The following is a 16267-nucleotide window of genomic DNA, read 5'->3' as shown; positions in this document are numbered from 1 at the left end:
GACACCGTTGAATGAGCATGTGTACTGTATGGCCATTACATCCAAAATGACTGAGTGAGTAGAGCAACGAATCTGCACCAAACTTTGCACTAAGCTTGAACATTCCTCTGCAGAAACTATTTGGACGATTCAGAAGGAGGCAACTGGTGATTGGCAGCTTCATCACAACAATGTGCCCACTCGTGCATCATGTCTCGCGCAGACTTTTTTGGAGAAATATCAAATCACCCAGGTGACTCAGCCCCCCTACAGTCCAGATCTGGAGCTCTGCGATTTCTAGCTTTTCCCAAAACTGAAATCACCTTTGAAAAGGAGATTTCAGACTATTGATGAGATTCAGAAAAATAAGATGGAGCATCTAATGGTGATTGTGAGAACTGTGTGAGGTTTCAAGGTGCCTACTCTGAGGGGGACTGAGGTGTCACTGTCCTATGTACAATGTTTCTTGTATCTTGCATCTTCTTTAATAAATGTCCCTTTTTCATACTGCATGGATGGATACTTTCTGGACAGACCTCGTAAATACAGGTCTCTCTGATTCCAAAGCCAATGCAAGTAACTTGTCTTCAATCTAGAGGTACTGGGAAGTTATGGAAGGCTTTTTGTCTTTAGAAATTTAAAAAAAATTACGTTCATTGATGAAATGGCTTTAAATATAGTTAAATTTAGTTTATTAGAGCTATAACTAAATACAACTGAATTAGGGAAACATAGTTAAATTTATGTTTTAAAAAGGTAATTGGTGCATGAGGAAGAAGGGCTAGAGTCCCAAGAAGCAGTTCAGTGGCTGCTGGTAACAGTGCAGAAAAGAAAGAAGAGCTCGGACCAGGTGGCACTTAGGAGAGATGCAGAAGAGGTTTTGAGAAATGTCTAAGACGCAGAATCTGTCAGATGCAGTCACTAAGTAGCTGTAGCAAAGGAAAAGACTGTGAGGTCAATCTTTTGTGAGGTCAATCTGTGGGTATGCTGATAGACTAAAAGTCCCTGGTCCTGTGCTAAATGTAGAGGACACAACAATGGCAGGATACTATTTCTCCCCTCAAGGACTCATAGCTCACAGAGCCTTAGAGAATGAAAACTATGAATTCCACTAAAACACATTAAGTACCTTATAGACTACATTCCCTCCCCATTACTCTCTTTGGAGTCTCTTGTGAGTCTAGGGACCCATGCTGGAAACCGCTGCTATAGAACATTCTCAACCTCACCACGAACAAACCTGTAAACAAGGAGGTGCTTTACACCCAGGCTGAGGACTACTAGGGAACTAACTGTTCTCTAACCCTGGCTATAATTATTAGCAACAACTTTATTAAAAAGAAATTCAGGTATCATTTATCGAACACTGACAACGTGTGAGCACTGTGCCAAGTATCTGATGAACACTACTGTCCATTTATTTGTCACTGCAATCGGAATAATAGGCCTGGTACTTGTCTTTTCAAGATGGGAAACTGAGGCTTGGAGAGGGAAAATTATATGCCCAAGTGACTTTGGTTCTTCAAGGCCACTTCACTGATCATTTAAAAGGCATCTTGGAATGTACCATCTTCAGAAAGCCTCCATTACCCTCCCTCAAATTTTGTCACCCCTGGGCCCTTCTGTGCCCCATTCCTACTTTCCCGGCCCCTACTCTGGCATACTGTGATATATGTGTAAGTTACACGTCTGCCTCCCCTACTGGAATATGCTCTTTGAGGGAGATGACTAGGTCTGCTTCATTTTTGCTGCTCAGTGTCCAGCACGGGGTCAGAGCACTGCACAGGGGACCAGTCAGTCTGCTCCACAGTTTCTGAGCCACCATACTCACCCTGGGCTGCCACAGGCCCCTGGCCATTCTTTCCACCTGATATATTGTACCTCAGGTGCACTTTCCACATTCACTCAGCAGTGGCAAGGTCCATACCGAAGACACCCATGGCTTAAAGGGAGAGCTTTTGCACTGAGAGGGAATCGGGGAAGCATTCCTTAGACCAAAAGAAGTCAAATTAGGGTCAGGAGACCCTAAGAGACCAACCACATACCCTGCTCTGACATGAGGAACAAACCTCACAGTGTCTGGCACTATTATTTTTCCTACTTCTGATGGAGGCAGCCCCAGCTTTGGTGTTGTCCAATTGGGGTCCCGGGGTTCCAAGCTCCGCTCTGCCCCAGCCAGCCATGTGGTCTGTGGTTAGGCACAGGCTTGCTGAGGTCCTTTCCTCCCTGTGGAAAGGAAAGGACACCTACTCCACAGGGGCTATGATGCTAACTGAATATGGCCCTGAGAATAGGAGGCACCCAGAGAGGCAGGTGGGCTGGTGACTCTGTGGAGTGACAGGGTAGGGTTCACTCTTTGGCTCCCCCTCTGTCTAGCTCTGTGGGTAAAGTGGAAATAAGAAAAAGACCTTCCTCAGAGTGGTGTGAAGAGGAGATGAGAGGTCCATGATGAGCACTTAGTACAATCTTAGCATGCAGGGAGCCAGAGAATGGTAGCCGTTGTTTAGTTACTCTGTAAATGGAGCATCTGTACAGAGCACAAATGCCCCCCTCAACATTTCACAGCCAAGTTAAGAGCAGAAGAGTACGAAAGCTTGTTGCAAGCCATTCATCAATGAACACCAATCTCTTCCACAGAGCTGACCTCACAGTGCCAGTGGGACTTCTTGCAGTCATGGAGCAGCTGCGCCCACGGCCAGGACACAAACCCAGTGACACACATCCGGCCCCGTCCCAGCACCGCGCCCCTCTCAGTCTGGAAGTCAGAAGAACCAGATCTTCCTGCAGGCAGTCAGGGAGGTCGGACCAGGGACGTCAAAACTGTGCTTCCCATTGAACCCCAACCCTTCTCATTCCTAAGGACTGAGGGTCTACTCCAAATAGTCACCCATGAGGCAGCTCTGAGTGGCAACATGAGATAGGCATGAGGTCAGATGTTACCCTGGCAAATGTGGCAGGCAGGACATTTTGCTAACTAGAGCCCCCACTTTGTCTAGACCTGAGGCCCTGAGGCACGGGGAGCCACATTCAGAGCAGTGTCAACAGAAACCTCCTGACAGCTGTGTTTGATGATGTCCCAGGAAAAAAATGGAGAACTGAAGTGCCCCAAATTGCTCACACTGAAAGGCCCCCCGCCACCTCAGGGGACACGGCAATGTGCTGGAGAGGGATGGCGAGACCCCCAGGCTCCCACAGGAAGGGGAGCCATCTAGGCCCTGGGATCGCTTCGCAGTCTTTCAGATGAAAGTTATGAGAGCAAAACATGACTACAAAAATGAACCACCTCCGAAATACCTTCACTGAGACAAAGGTTCCAGAGAGAACAGAGAAATGAACTGCAACCCTTGGGCCATAGGAAAGTCACAGCTGCCTGCCCTCTTCCCTCTCACCATAGGGGTATGTAACCTTCACGGCCACTCATTACCCACCACATCATTCGGGAGGCTCTGGAGGTCATCAAAGGGGGTCTCCAGGGTGTTGGTGTCCACGTTAAGGATCACAACATCATCCAGGGCCATGTTTCTGACTTTCTGCAAAAAAAAAAAAAAAAAAATTCCAAAACAGAAAATCATTGAAGCACCACGAGGACACAGATCTTCCCCCAAGCCTTCTCTGGGGGACAGGAATAAGGAAAAACAGACATTTGACAAAGGCTTACTTTGGGGCAGGCCCAATGCTAGGTGGCTCACATTTATGAGAACACTACCTGTCACAATAACTCTGTGAACTTGTATGGTCACCCCCCAGTCCCAGGAATGGAAAGGGTATCACAAGGACTAAGTTAACATGCCCCAGGTCATGCAGCTAGGAAGACAGATCTTTATACCCAATGTTATTTTTTTCCCTATATGTTCCATTTTTAAAATAGAGGCTGAGGTCTAAATCTCTGGCTCCAGGTACTCTGATATACAGCTATGCTCCTACGTCACCCACATTCAGTCCAACCCCTCTCATTTACCAAAGACTACAAGCCCATCCCTCTTTCGGGTCTTGTCATTGTTGGGAATGGAATATAGTGGATGGCCTAGTGTTAACAATTAACATTTCCCTTAAACAGTAAATAGGAAGGTCACACTTTCAATTTGGTTCCATTTTTCATAGGAACCCAGCTAGTGAATCACAGCTCAGAGGCTGTGGCCATAAGCCATGGCTCTACTGGTCCAGGGAAAGGGAGACTCATGTCTACTGGGTACTCATGTTTGGCGAGAAGAGGAAGGGATGAAGGTACAATACAAGAAAAAGAAGAGCCCACCATCTGAGAGCAACTCTCCATCGTCTAGAAGATACAAAACTGTGTGTAGCTTGAGTTTTCCATTTCTAATCACACTGTTTACCCACTGCTGGAACCCTCTCCATTTTTCTCCTGCCTACTCACCACTCCTAATCTCTTCCAATCCTCTTACTCCACCACATATCTAAGCTCTTTTTTTAGTCTAGAACTTCTAAACTATTGTCTTTATCTCCTTTTGCTCTGGTTAAATGCAAAGACCCTATACTTTGTTGTCTAAGTTGAGATACTTTTGGATATAAAAGAGAGTATGTTATGCCCGGACAAAGGCATAAAATGGGACATAGGGTATATGCAAGGAAGGAATCATTTTCATTATTAGGCATTCTCTGAGCTACTACATGTGACTGTGTAAGTGTGCATTGCCCAAGGATGCCTGGCCAACCAAGCTGGGGCTGAAATCTGCCAACCCATGTGTCTGCCAAGTGATATCAGTCAGAAGTTGATGGTCGTAGGAGGAGGAGACACTTTTCCTAATTCACCCAAGAGCACTGTGTTGGCTAGCAATGGAGTTGGACATCCCGATGGCTCTTTAAGCCTAAATTTGTGAATGCCCTGGAAATGGACAGCAGGGACTGTTGGTGCTTGCTTTATGCTCTACTTACCTCATCTCACTTAATTCTTAACAAACCCTGCAAAGTGCATGTTATTACCCTCATTTTATGTAACATGAGGAAAATGAGGTGCAGAGAGGGAAGCTTAGGGACAGAGGTAACACAGTAGCCCAGTGGCCCCCTCCTCATCCGTATAGCCCTTGTCAGTTAGCCCCGGAACCCTGGGCCTGCTGGGGTGTGGGCTCCTTCAGGGCTCACTGTTTGCCTCACCACTGCATAATAACCAGCACCTGACAAAATGATTTGGTAGTTGGTAAGAGCTGATTAATATTGGTCTACATTTTTTGTCTCGAACCCCAGCCTCTAGGACAGAACTTGGTACCTGAGTAAACATTTCCAGACTCCTCCCAGCAGGAGGTGGAACCATGCTGGTCAGAAACTCCCTAGGGTTAAAAAAACACTCCGAGAGGGCAGAATCCTGGAACCCTTCCACTTAACGAGACCAGGAGCCTCAAATTTCTGCTGCTGACTTCCCCAGGCCGTGGAGGCCCAGGCCACAGACCTACCAATCAATTCATACAGTTTTACGAAGTGCTTACTCTGGGCTGAGACCCACAGAGGAGGAACGAGATCGCCTATTTAGAAGTGTATTCTCCCTCCACACTCCAACACATATTAACTGACCGCCTTACTTACAGGGTGAAACACTATGAGCAAACAGTGTTGATAATAGTACACATCACCAGTGTTTCACACAGCACAATCCCTTTTACAGATGAGAGCATTGAGACTCCTGATGAACTAACTGCCCAGGGCTCCTTAGTTGCTTCCCTTTGCAAACTGACAGGTTAAACACCTAGTAGCATGCTAGTGGGAAGTTACAAAAACAGCCTCAACGACCACCTTTTTCCACTAATATCACACTTCAGAGCTCACGCAGCACTTTCACAAAGTCTTTCATTTTCAGCAATGTAGCTCCAGATGAGGTAAAACCATTCCCATTTCAGAGGTGAGAAACTGAGGCTCAGAGAGCTGAAGTAGCTTCCTCAGGTTATGTGCTACTTCCTCTGTAAAACTGAGAGGATAACTGTGACCACCCTCCTTACCCCACTTCCTCCCTGGGGCTGCTGAGCACACAGTAGGACTTGTAAATAATAGCTATTATTAATACCTACATCAGCCTCCACTAGTCTGATGGCTATAGAGGCAATGGCCTAAGGGCAAAAGTCAATTGCTGGGTTTTCACTTCCAAGATACCAGCATCAGAAACAATCAGAGAAGGGGCAAAGGAGGGCTGAGCCACAGCTCAGCTGGAGAATCATCCATGTATATATTTTGCCTCTTCTGACCTTCTAAAGAGCTCCAAATACTTCAAGGCAAGGGGGCAGGGGCCCAGCCATTGGAGAGAGGCCGCAGGGCCTGAAAGGCTCAGCAAGCGGCATGTTGGCTGTGGACCAGACTGGCGTTGTTCCTGTGTTCCCGGTGGGGTCCCAGCAGCACAGACCAGCCCTGTGGGCTCTCCACGGAGGGGCTGGAACAGGCTTTTGATTTCTTCCCACTCCTGCCTAGAGGGCTTGCCGGTTAAGCTGTGTGGAGTGTTTACTTTTTCAACAATGGTGGCGGGTTGAAGAAGAGGCAAAAACCTGGCCCTTTTTTCTGGCTGAGTAGGCTAGGATCCCCTTAGTAACCAAAATGCCCAAGCACCAGGCTCCAGGCAGGAGCTGGGTCGGCACAGTTTCCTTTTGTAGGACAATGATGCCCTCTCGGTGACAAGGCCTCTTCTAAAGGGGCTGCTGGCAAGGACTCCAGGCCCTTTCTGAAGTTCAGTGTTCCCAAGGAAAGAATTGGAGGCCAGCTCGGCCAGATAGTGCCTTATCCCTGAAAGCCTCACGGAAACAAGGGGAATGCAAAAGGCAAAAACAAAAAACACACTGAACCTCAAACTGGGGATGGGAGAGAGGGCTGCTGGGAGAGAAGGCAGTTGGACCCCTACTGGGTGCCAGTCCTTTAATCCTGTCCGTGTCAGGAGGGAGATACTGTCATCTCCACGGTCCGTCGTGGCAAGGAAACAAGGCTCACAGAAGTCAAATAAACTGCCCCAAATCACACAGCTAGTGAGTGGCAGAGCTGAGTTTGGAACCCAGTCTGAGCTGAAAGCCTAGCTCTGAAGATGTCCCCAGACCAATGCTCAGACTTTAGGACAAGTACACACTGAGGCAGGGCATGCAGTTATACTAACACACTCAGGACCTGCTTTCTCTTGCCTCTGTATCATAAAAATGACATATGTCTACTGTAAAAAAAAAAAAAAAAAAAAAAAGGGAAAGACACAAAAGTTCAAAGAAGAACAAACCCTCATCGTCCATTTGGAGATAATATTTTGGTGTTTCCTTCCACATTCCTCTGTCCCAATCCCTACTTTAAAAAAAACAGTTAAAAAATTCTTAATGTTTCTTTCTGATTCTCATATTTATTACCATATAAGCAATGCTCCGCTTCATCAAAACCTTTGTAAAGATCACTACTAATTGTTACAAAATGTTTCACCTCATGGAAACAAACCCATTGTCCAAGTCCCTTTTGTTGGCTAATATATCCAGTTGTTAAGAAATTATTATATGTAATATTGTCATGAAATGTGTAGGCACAAAGCCTTGCGCTTTAGGATGGATTCCTAGAAGTGGAATTTACTTTCCACTTCTTAAAAAGTGTCCCTCTCAAATTCGACTTTGAAAAAGATAGCTTTACTTCCAATTATTTTAAAGTCATTTTATCCACAGCTTGTGTTTCCTACTCTAAGTGAAGAAAAATCAGCAAAGACACGAGCAGATGTCAAAATAGTCCTCCAAAAACCCTACCCAATTAAAACACTGACTAGTACCGTAGCACACCGAGACGGCTCTCCGGTAGCTTGTCCCACGAACACATTCCCTCTCTTTTTAGTTACAACATATGCCAAAGCTCCTGCCAGCTGCAAACCCTCCCCTCACCAGACTCTATAAGCTTTTTCTCAGAAAGAAAGGAAAAAATACTGACACACACTGGCTTTCCAAATGGCATTTTTTGCACAGAGAAATACATAAAAATGGCATCTTCCCACAAATATTGTTAATCAAAAATGTCTTTCCCTTTATGCTTTGTCACATACAAACTTAACACGGCCCCTGTCTTTCAGGACAGGGAAGGGAAAAATCACAGTGTGGCAGATGGCAAGGCAGCACAGAGGAATAAGGGACTGCCCCTTACCTCGTGGGCTGCCTGAGGCAGTTCATTCAACCTCCTAAGTCCCCTGGGTTTTCGTCTGTCATGCAGCGGTCCTGACAGTGCCCACCTCACTGAGTTGTATGTCAGGGAGTCTGCGGGACCCCCAGGACATCGAAAAAGGGCATTCCACCAACAGTGGCTCTCTCGCCTGTCTGTCCCCTCTCCAGAGTCCCCAAGAACTCAGCCAAACCTGGCTAACTTCACTCCACAAGGCCAGAGGTAGCAGGAAGTTTGCCTTTCCCTGTGCTCCCCTGTGGTTATTCTCACAACCAGAACAAAAAGTCAACCCAGAGTTATTTATACAGGTATTCAATTCCTCCCCTCACCTGTAGGCTTCTTGGGTCATGAGACAGATCCCTGTAGTCTCAGCTCCTATGCCAAGTTAGGCAATTCTTGAATGAATGAAATGAATGAATGAGAGGCAGTACAGCCAACAGGTGAAGAGCACATGACTGGGAAGCCAGTCTGTCTGAGTTCTAATCCAGGTACACTACTCACTAGCTGTGTAAACTTGGGCATTTCATTTAATCTCTCTACGCCTCAGTATCCTCCTCTAAAAACTGAGGATGGTAACAGTGCCTACACCTCATTGGCTTGTTATAAAGATTAAATGGGTTAACCTTTTTAAGGTACTTAGAATGGTGTCTGGTGCATGAGCAGCTTAAGATAAGCATTTGTTAAATAAAAAGGAACAATCTTTTCAGGGTGATGGTAATGTTCTGTATCTTTACTGTGGTGGCAGCAGTTTCTTGAACATTTAAAACTCAAAATTCATTGAATCATACACTTTAAATGGACTGTTTGTTGTACATAAGTTATACTCCAATGAAGTTGATAAACACATCAGTACTATGTCCAGAACAGAGAATAAAATCACAATAGACTATAGAAAACAACACATGAATGAGGGTGAACGAAAGCTACCCGACAAGGTACTTTCCCTAGGCCATCACCAGTGTACTTTCTGCTCTGCAGGTGTGTTTGGCTCCCTCCCTGCCTCCTTCCTTTTTTGTATAGCCCAGGATTTTTAAAAAAACTTTGTTTTCCACTTATGTCCTCTTAAAATAAACATAAAAATCCAATGCCCCTAGAAATTCAGATATACTTCCCCATACAAAAGTAGAGTCCATTTGAGAATCACTCTACTGTAGCTAAGACAGCTTTATTGAACTTTACTCTCTAAAGCTGGTGTATGAAAACAATGGGTTTTCAACCTAATATATAAAACATTAATGGCACTTGTTCAAACCACAGCAGCCCCTCACCCAGATCAAGCGTGATCCTGCCTGTCCAGGGAGAAGATTAGGCAGCGAGTGACAAAAGGTAGGACTTGGAATCATGTCTTAAAATGAAGAGCAATGGCTTGCACTGGCAGTGTAATCCAGGGGATCCCAAGGGTGGTCAGGGGCACGTGCTGCTCCCCAGCTGAGGGAGCTGAGGGCTAGGGTGGAGTTAAGCAGCTGGTCCAGGGCCTGCAGGAGCAGAGGCCCAGCTTCCCCACTGCCCCCCTAGCTGAGCACTGGGCTCTCCATCTGGGATGGAGGTTGTGGGTCAGTGAGGTGGCACACATCGGGTAAACGGGCCCGCGCGCAGTGAGTCTCCCCTGTTGTCCTTCTGTCAGGATCATCATCAGCGCAGGCCGTGTCTTATTTGTCCCTGCATCTCCAGTGCCCAGCACCGTGCCTGCACAAGGAAAGCGCTCACTAATTGGAGAATGAATGAAATACTGTGTCTGGATCCACTCTACAGGGAGGCAGGCCTGGCAGCAGATGTCAATGCAAGCACAAACGGACAAGGTAAGCCCAGCGTAAGCAAATTGGAGTTTGCTCAAGGAAGAGCGATGGGAATAACAATAATGATGGCAATGATAACAATCATGTAAATTTACCATGATTAATTAGCGCAGAATTAATTCACAGTTGACACAGAAGGTGAGATAGGAGTAACATGGAGGTTCAGAAGACTGTGGGTTCTGGAATCAGACAGCCAGATCCAAGCCTTGCCTCTACTACTGTGTTACCTCTGACAAGTTCCTTACTGCTGACCCTCAGTTTCCTTATCTATAAAATGGGGATAATATGACCTATTGCATAGCTCTGTTGTGAGGATTGAGATAGTTTGTGTAAGGGGTGTCCAACCTTTTGGTGTCTCTGGGACACACTGGAAAAAGAAGAGTTGTCTTGGGCCACACATAAAATACACAAACACTAACAAAAACTGATGAACAACAAAAAAAAAGGGTTTTAAATAAATTTACGGGAGAACCAAGATGGCAGCGTAGGTGGACACACTGCGCCTCCTCACACAACCAGAACTGACGGAAAATCGAACGGCAAGGAAGTCCGACACCAGGTAAATAAAAAATAAACATTCATCCAGACTGGTAGGAGGGGTGGAGATGGGCAGCCGGGGCAGAGAGAACTCAAGTTGCCGTGGCGGGACCGAGACTGGCGGAGTGTGGGACGAACAGGACAGGCAGTCTGACCACTAGCAGACCCTGCGGCCCCACATTCACGCAGATAAACCAAGAGGGCCGGACTCAGAGTGGCGGAGAACGGGGCAGGCAGAGCAGTGGGTAGCACACCGCGGCCCCACACTCGCGCACAGATAAACCAGGACAAACGGTGGGGAGCGAAGCAGACTGCGCAACCCAGGGCTCTAGCTCGGGGAAATAAAGCCTCAAACCTCTGATTAAAAACGCCCATGGGGGTTGGGGAGGCAGCAGGAGAGACTCCCAGCCTCACAGGAGAGGTCGTTGGAGAGACCCACAGGGGCCTAGAGTGTGCACAAGCCCACCTACTCGGGAACCAGCACCAGAGGGGCCCAATTTGATTGTGGGAAACGGAGGGAGTGGCTGAAACCCAGTGGAGACTGGAGCAGGCGCCATTGCTCCCTCTGGGCCCCTCCCCCACGTACAGTGTCCCAGCGCTGCAACCAGCGTTACCCCGCCCCGGGGAAACACCTAAGGCTCCGCCCCTTAAAGTAACAGATGCACCAAGACAAAAAAAATAAAATAAAAATGGCCCAAATGACAGAACACTTCAAAGCTCCAGAAAAAATACAACTAAGCGAGGAAGAGATAGCCAACCTATCGGATGCACAGTTCAAAACACTGGTTATTAAGATGCTCACAGAATTGGTTGAATTTGTTCGAAAACCAGATGAAAAAATGAAGCTTATGCCAAGAGAAACAAAGGAAAATGTACAGGGAACCAAGAGTGATGGGAAGGAAACTGGGACTCAAATCAATGGCGTGGACCACAAGGAAGAAAGAAACATCCAACCAGAAAGAATGAAGAAACAAGAATTCGGAAAAATGAGGAGAGGCTCAGGAACCTCCAGGACATCTTGAAGCGTTCCAACATCCAAATTATAGGGGTGCCAGAAGGAGAAGAGGAAGAACAAAAAATTGAAAACTTATTTGAACAAATAATGAAGGAGAACTTCCCTCATCTGGCAAAGGAAATAGACTTCCAGGAAGTCCAGGAAGCTCAGAGAGTCCCAAAGAAGCTGGACCCAAGGAGGAATACACCAAGGAACATCATAATTACATTACCCAAGATTAAAAATAAGGAGAGAATCTTAGAAGCAGCAAGAGAAAAGGACACAGTTACCTACAAAGGGGTTCCCATAAGACTGTCAGCTGATTTCTCCAAAGAGACCTTACAGGCAAGAAGGGGCTGGCAAGAAGTATTCCAAGTCATGAAAGGCAAGGACCTACATCCAAGATTACTGTATCCAGCAAAGCTATCATTTAGAATGGAAGGGAAGATAAAGTGCTTCTCAGATAAGGTCAAGTTAAAGGACCTTATCTTTGGTGATAATGGCTTCATCATCACCAAGCCATTATTATATGAAATGTTAAAGGGACTTACCTAAGAAAAAGAATATAAAAAATATGAACAGTAAAAATGACAGCAAACTCACAGTTATAAACAACCACACCTAAAACCAAAGCAAAAGAAAACTAGGCAAACAACTAGAACAGAAACAGAACCACAGAAATGGAGATCACATGGAGGGTTATCAATAGGGGATTGGGAGGGGGAGAGAGGGGGGAAAGGTACAGAGAATAAATAGCATAAATGATAGGTGGAAAATAGACAGGGGGAGGGTAAAAATAGTGTAGGAAATGTAGAAGCCAAAGAACTTATAAGTATGACCCATGGACATGAACTATAGGGGGGGAATGTGGGAGGGAGGGGGTGGGCAGGATAGAGTTGAGTGAAGGGGTGGAAAAGGGACAACTGTAATAGCATAATCAATAAATATATCAAAAAAAGAAAAAAAATAAATTTACGATTTTGTGTTGGGTTGCATTCATAGCCACCCTGGGCCACACGTGACCTGCGGACCGTTGGTTGGACACCCCTGCATGACTGCAAAGACCTTACCACAGTGCCTGACTGCAGTGAGTGAGCAATAAATGGAGAGGCTGTGAAAAGTGGGCCTCTATCCTTGCAATTTGAAAGTTATACCAATAAATGGAGAAGAGTTCCAAGACTACAAGAATTTAAACACCTGATTTTCAGACCAAAGGCTACTTTAAACGACTACCAACCTATTGTTCTTTTCCTGGTTGTCTCAAAAGTGTGAACACAGTCCTGGAGCCAGACTGCCACTCTCTGAATCCCAACCCTGCCAGTTACAACTGTGCTACTCCAGGCAAACCTTTGAACCTCCCCATGCCGGTTTCCTCATCCACACAAGATTAAATCGTACTGACACCCAGGACAATGGTTACCCTTGGGGTTGGAGGAAGAATGACTATAGGAAGGCAAGAGGGTCTTCTGGGGGCTGGTAATATTTTGTTTCTTGATCTGGTGGCAGTTACCTGGGCGTGCCTCCCTTGCAAAAACTCATCTTGCTGTACACTTAGGATGAGTGTGCTTTTCCCTATAAATCTCATACTTCAGTAAAACGTTTACTGAAAGTAATACGAACATCACCAGATTGTTACAGTGGTTAGACGAGTAAAAGTATATATAGTACTTAGAATAGTATGTAGTATATAACAAACACTGGATATTAACTATTATTATTATGAAAAAACAATACAGCAATAATTTCCACTAATAAAAAGGATTCAATCTATAATATGTTCACTGTCAGAAAATTTGTTTGCAAAGGTAGATACCTCCAGAACACACACAGCTTCTCTGACCTGTCCTGTTCCGTCTCCAGTGAGGAGCAAAGCAGCGACAGCTCTGGGTACCTTCCGAAAGATGCCTGCAGTCTGGAATCAGTTTGGTTTGGGAAAGCAGCAGGAACATGAATCAGATGGACTGGGCTTTATATTTTATCTAGTTCAATTCCTTCTCAGGACCCAGGGCAGGATATTTAAACCTAATAGAACCTCAATTTCTTCATCTGTAAAATGGGGCTATATCCACATACTACATACACTTGTAAGAGAATTAAGTAAAAAGAAAAAATAGAAATATTTATGTTGCACCTACACGGCCATGTTCCCATGTGCCCAGGACATTGGTCTTGACCACAGGCAGGTCTTCTCCCTGCTGGAGTAACCCCTGAGGCTATAAGCACAGTTTCCTCTCCCAGGGCCAAGCAAGCACATGAGGCAGTGCTTCTGAGACCAGCAATCAGACCACCAATCAAAGCAGAGGGGTCCCGACCGACTTCCTGCAAGGGCACTTTGCTTCAGGAAGACACAACCTCTTCTTGAGTCTGAGGGTTATCATGCCCATGACATGCTTTGCTAAGGCTCAAAGAAAGCTAGGGTTCATTCCTCTATGAGAGAGGCACAACTGCTAAGGCTCCTGATAGTATATTTTGTCTTCCTTAAGTCTGGCTTCTCAGGTTTTTTTCAATTTTCAAAGGCATATATAGTTAAAACCTAAACCAAAAATTACATCTTAAGAGTTTGTTAATCCAAACTTGATCCTCAACAACTGACTGTTGCTGGGCTTCATGCAACCACCTCTTAGGTTAACTACACTCCTGGTTATGTGATGCTGAGTCACAGCTGACTCTACAGGGGCCTGTGCAGGCCAGGGATGGCATTACCCGCTCTGTGTCCATCCTCTTACTGACCTTCACAACAACAAAAGGAGAACTACAGGCTGATGTGCTTCTCCCATGGCCCAACCCTTTGCATGTACCACTGAATGTAATGCTCAGAACACCCCTGTGCAGAGACAAGAAGACTGAGGGTCAGACAGGCAAGATAACTTGTCCAAAGTCCTCCGGCATAGAAGTGGTAGAGCTAATCACTGAACACAGTTGAACACAAATACCTTTGTACTACCCAACTCATCTTATTAATTGCTCTGACACATTGTTTCAATCAACAGAGATATTGAGCAACTATAATTTATTAGATGTTTGTTGGGGAAGTACCAGAGGAATAGAGTCCTTAAGTAGCTTGGTGATCGGCCTACGCTCCACTGAAGTTCCCAGGGGAGAGGGTTTCCTACAGAATATCACACCCATTGGATGGATCAGGCTAAAAGGGTTAAACAGGGTGCTCATGTTCACACAACTGCTGTTTGCCAGAAGGAGGATCTGAATCTGGGTTCTGCATGCCACTGTTCTTTCCACTACACGGCACATGTAAAGTGTGCTCAAATGCACGCGCATATACATGAGCAGAGAACAAAGAACAGCATGGGGAGCTGGTGGTCTCCTAAGAGGAAAGGAAAGAGAAATCAGAGGGAAAGTGGAAAGGACAGGAAGAGGAAAGGCAAATAGTCAGGTATTCTAAGCCCTTTATTCCCTCCTGAAATCTCGGATACACAGAGAGAAAAGAGTGACATTTTCTTTCCCTTCCTCAGGCCCCAAAGGTCACTGAGCTGCCAAGCAGTTGATAAACGTAGTGGTTTTTCTTTGGAGCCAGGAGTCACTGATTTGCTCCTTCCTGCTCTGCAAAATTAAAAATCCAAGCCCGACAGTTCAGAGGACCCCTGAAAACACCACTGGAATTTCCCAGTGTGCTTTAAACAGAAACAGAAGCTTGGCAGGGGAGGGAAGTGCTGTAAGCACCTCTCGGGTCAGGCCAAACCCACTCCTCACAAGGTAATAAGCCCTGACTTTCATTAACAAGTCCAGAGATTTCCAACCCAGGTCAGCAAAGGGGCCATTTCTCCATTCCTGGCCATCCATCCACTGGGCATTCACCCATTCATTCACTCATTTGATTAGTTATGCATCAGTCAATCATTCATGTCAACTTTAGTGACATGAATGCTGGGTCTTAAGGACAGAGAGATGACTAAAATATGATTTCTAAACTCAAAGTGCTCCCAGCCTGCTTGTGGGAGGGCATGGATAGGGAGTGGTGGGATAAATTATAACCAATAACCCTAAGAAAAGGCACAATGATATGTAGAAGAGACCTCACTGGTGGAACGTCTCCATTGACACACGGCTTGCCTGATTCCCTCCCCTGGCTTGTCCTGGAGCCAGGGTCAGAAAATCCCCGAGGCTGGTGTCCTGGCTCACTCACTTATTAGTTAGGCACTTTAGGCAAGGCACTTCACCTCCTGTAGCATCAATTTCCTTCTCTGTGAGATGGGTGCCAGGATCCTACCCTTCAGGATGGTTGAGAAGATGAAAGGAGAAGCTGGAAGGCCAGTTTCATAGAGCACCAGCCATAAGGCAGAAGCTTGGTGAGTGCCGGCCAGTTTCCTTCTAAGAGCTTGATTTTGCCGGCTCTGTTGGGGGCTCACTCTGCAAGTCCAGCCTAGTACGACCCCACTGCCTAGCCTGCCCTCCTCTCTGCCCTCAGAATGGAGGGGTAAGCCCATGGACACCTCTGACTCTCCTGGTGTTTTTCCTTAAACTGAAGTACCCTCCCCACTGCAGGAGAGTCCGTTTTCTCATGGGTAAAAAGAGAATGAGAAAGCGTCAACACCTTCTACCACTGCCGCAAAATACAAACAAGAGATGAGGTGGCAGAACACGTGGTAAGCTGTGAAGATGGTCCGGAAATAAAGCACTGTGATTATGTCCACCCTGCAAGACCCAGCTCTTCTAAAAAGCCTTCCTTAAACTTGTTTAGTGGTGTTTCTAACTGTTTCATGTGTGCTGTCACTTTCTCTTAAAATAACTGTTTTAACCTTAAGATACTGACATATACTGCAACAACGTTTACCACCATGAAGTACTACATCTACAAAGTACTGCGGAATTTTAAATACTAAATTTTTAAATATATTATTTT

General features: G+C 45.9%; 1 protein-coding gene across 5 annotated transcripts in view; it reads right to left on the bottom strand.

The window, feature by feature from the left end:
- The window catches only part of DENND1A (DENN domain containing 1A), a 492157-nt gene that overhangs the window by 175937 nt on the left and 299953 nt on the right, over positions 1 to 16267 (bottom strand). For all 5 annotated transcript variants that reach the window (XM_053920814.2, XM_053920818.2, XM_053920816.2 and 2 more), the window contains one exon: positions 3408 to 3509. In XM_053920814.2, coding sequence (XP_053776789.1) covers positions 3408 to 3509 — 102 coding nt within the window. The remainder of the gene's footprint in view (positions 1 to 3407; positions 3510 to 16267) is intronic.

The sequence above is a fragment of the Desmodus rotundus genome, chromosome 1 (assembly GCF_022682495.2).
Source record: "Desmodus rotundus isolate HL8 chromosome 1, HLdesRot8A.1, whole genome shotgun sequence".
NCBI classification, from domain to species: Eukaryota; Metazoa; Chordata; class Mammalia; order Chiroptera; family Phyllostomidae; genus Desmodus; species Desmodus rotundus.
This window is presented reverse-complemented; position numbering and strand designations above follow the sequence as displayed.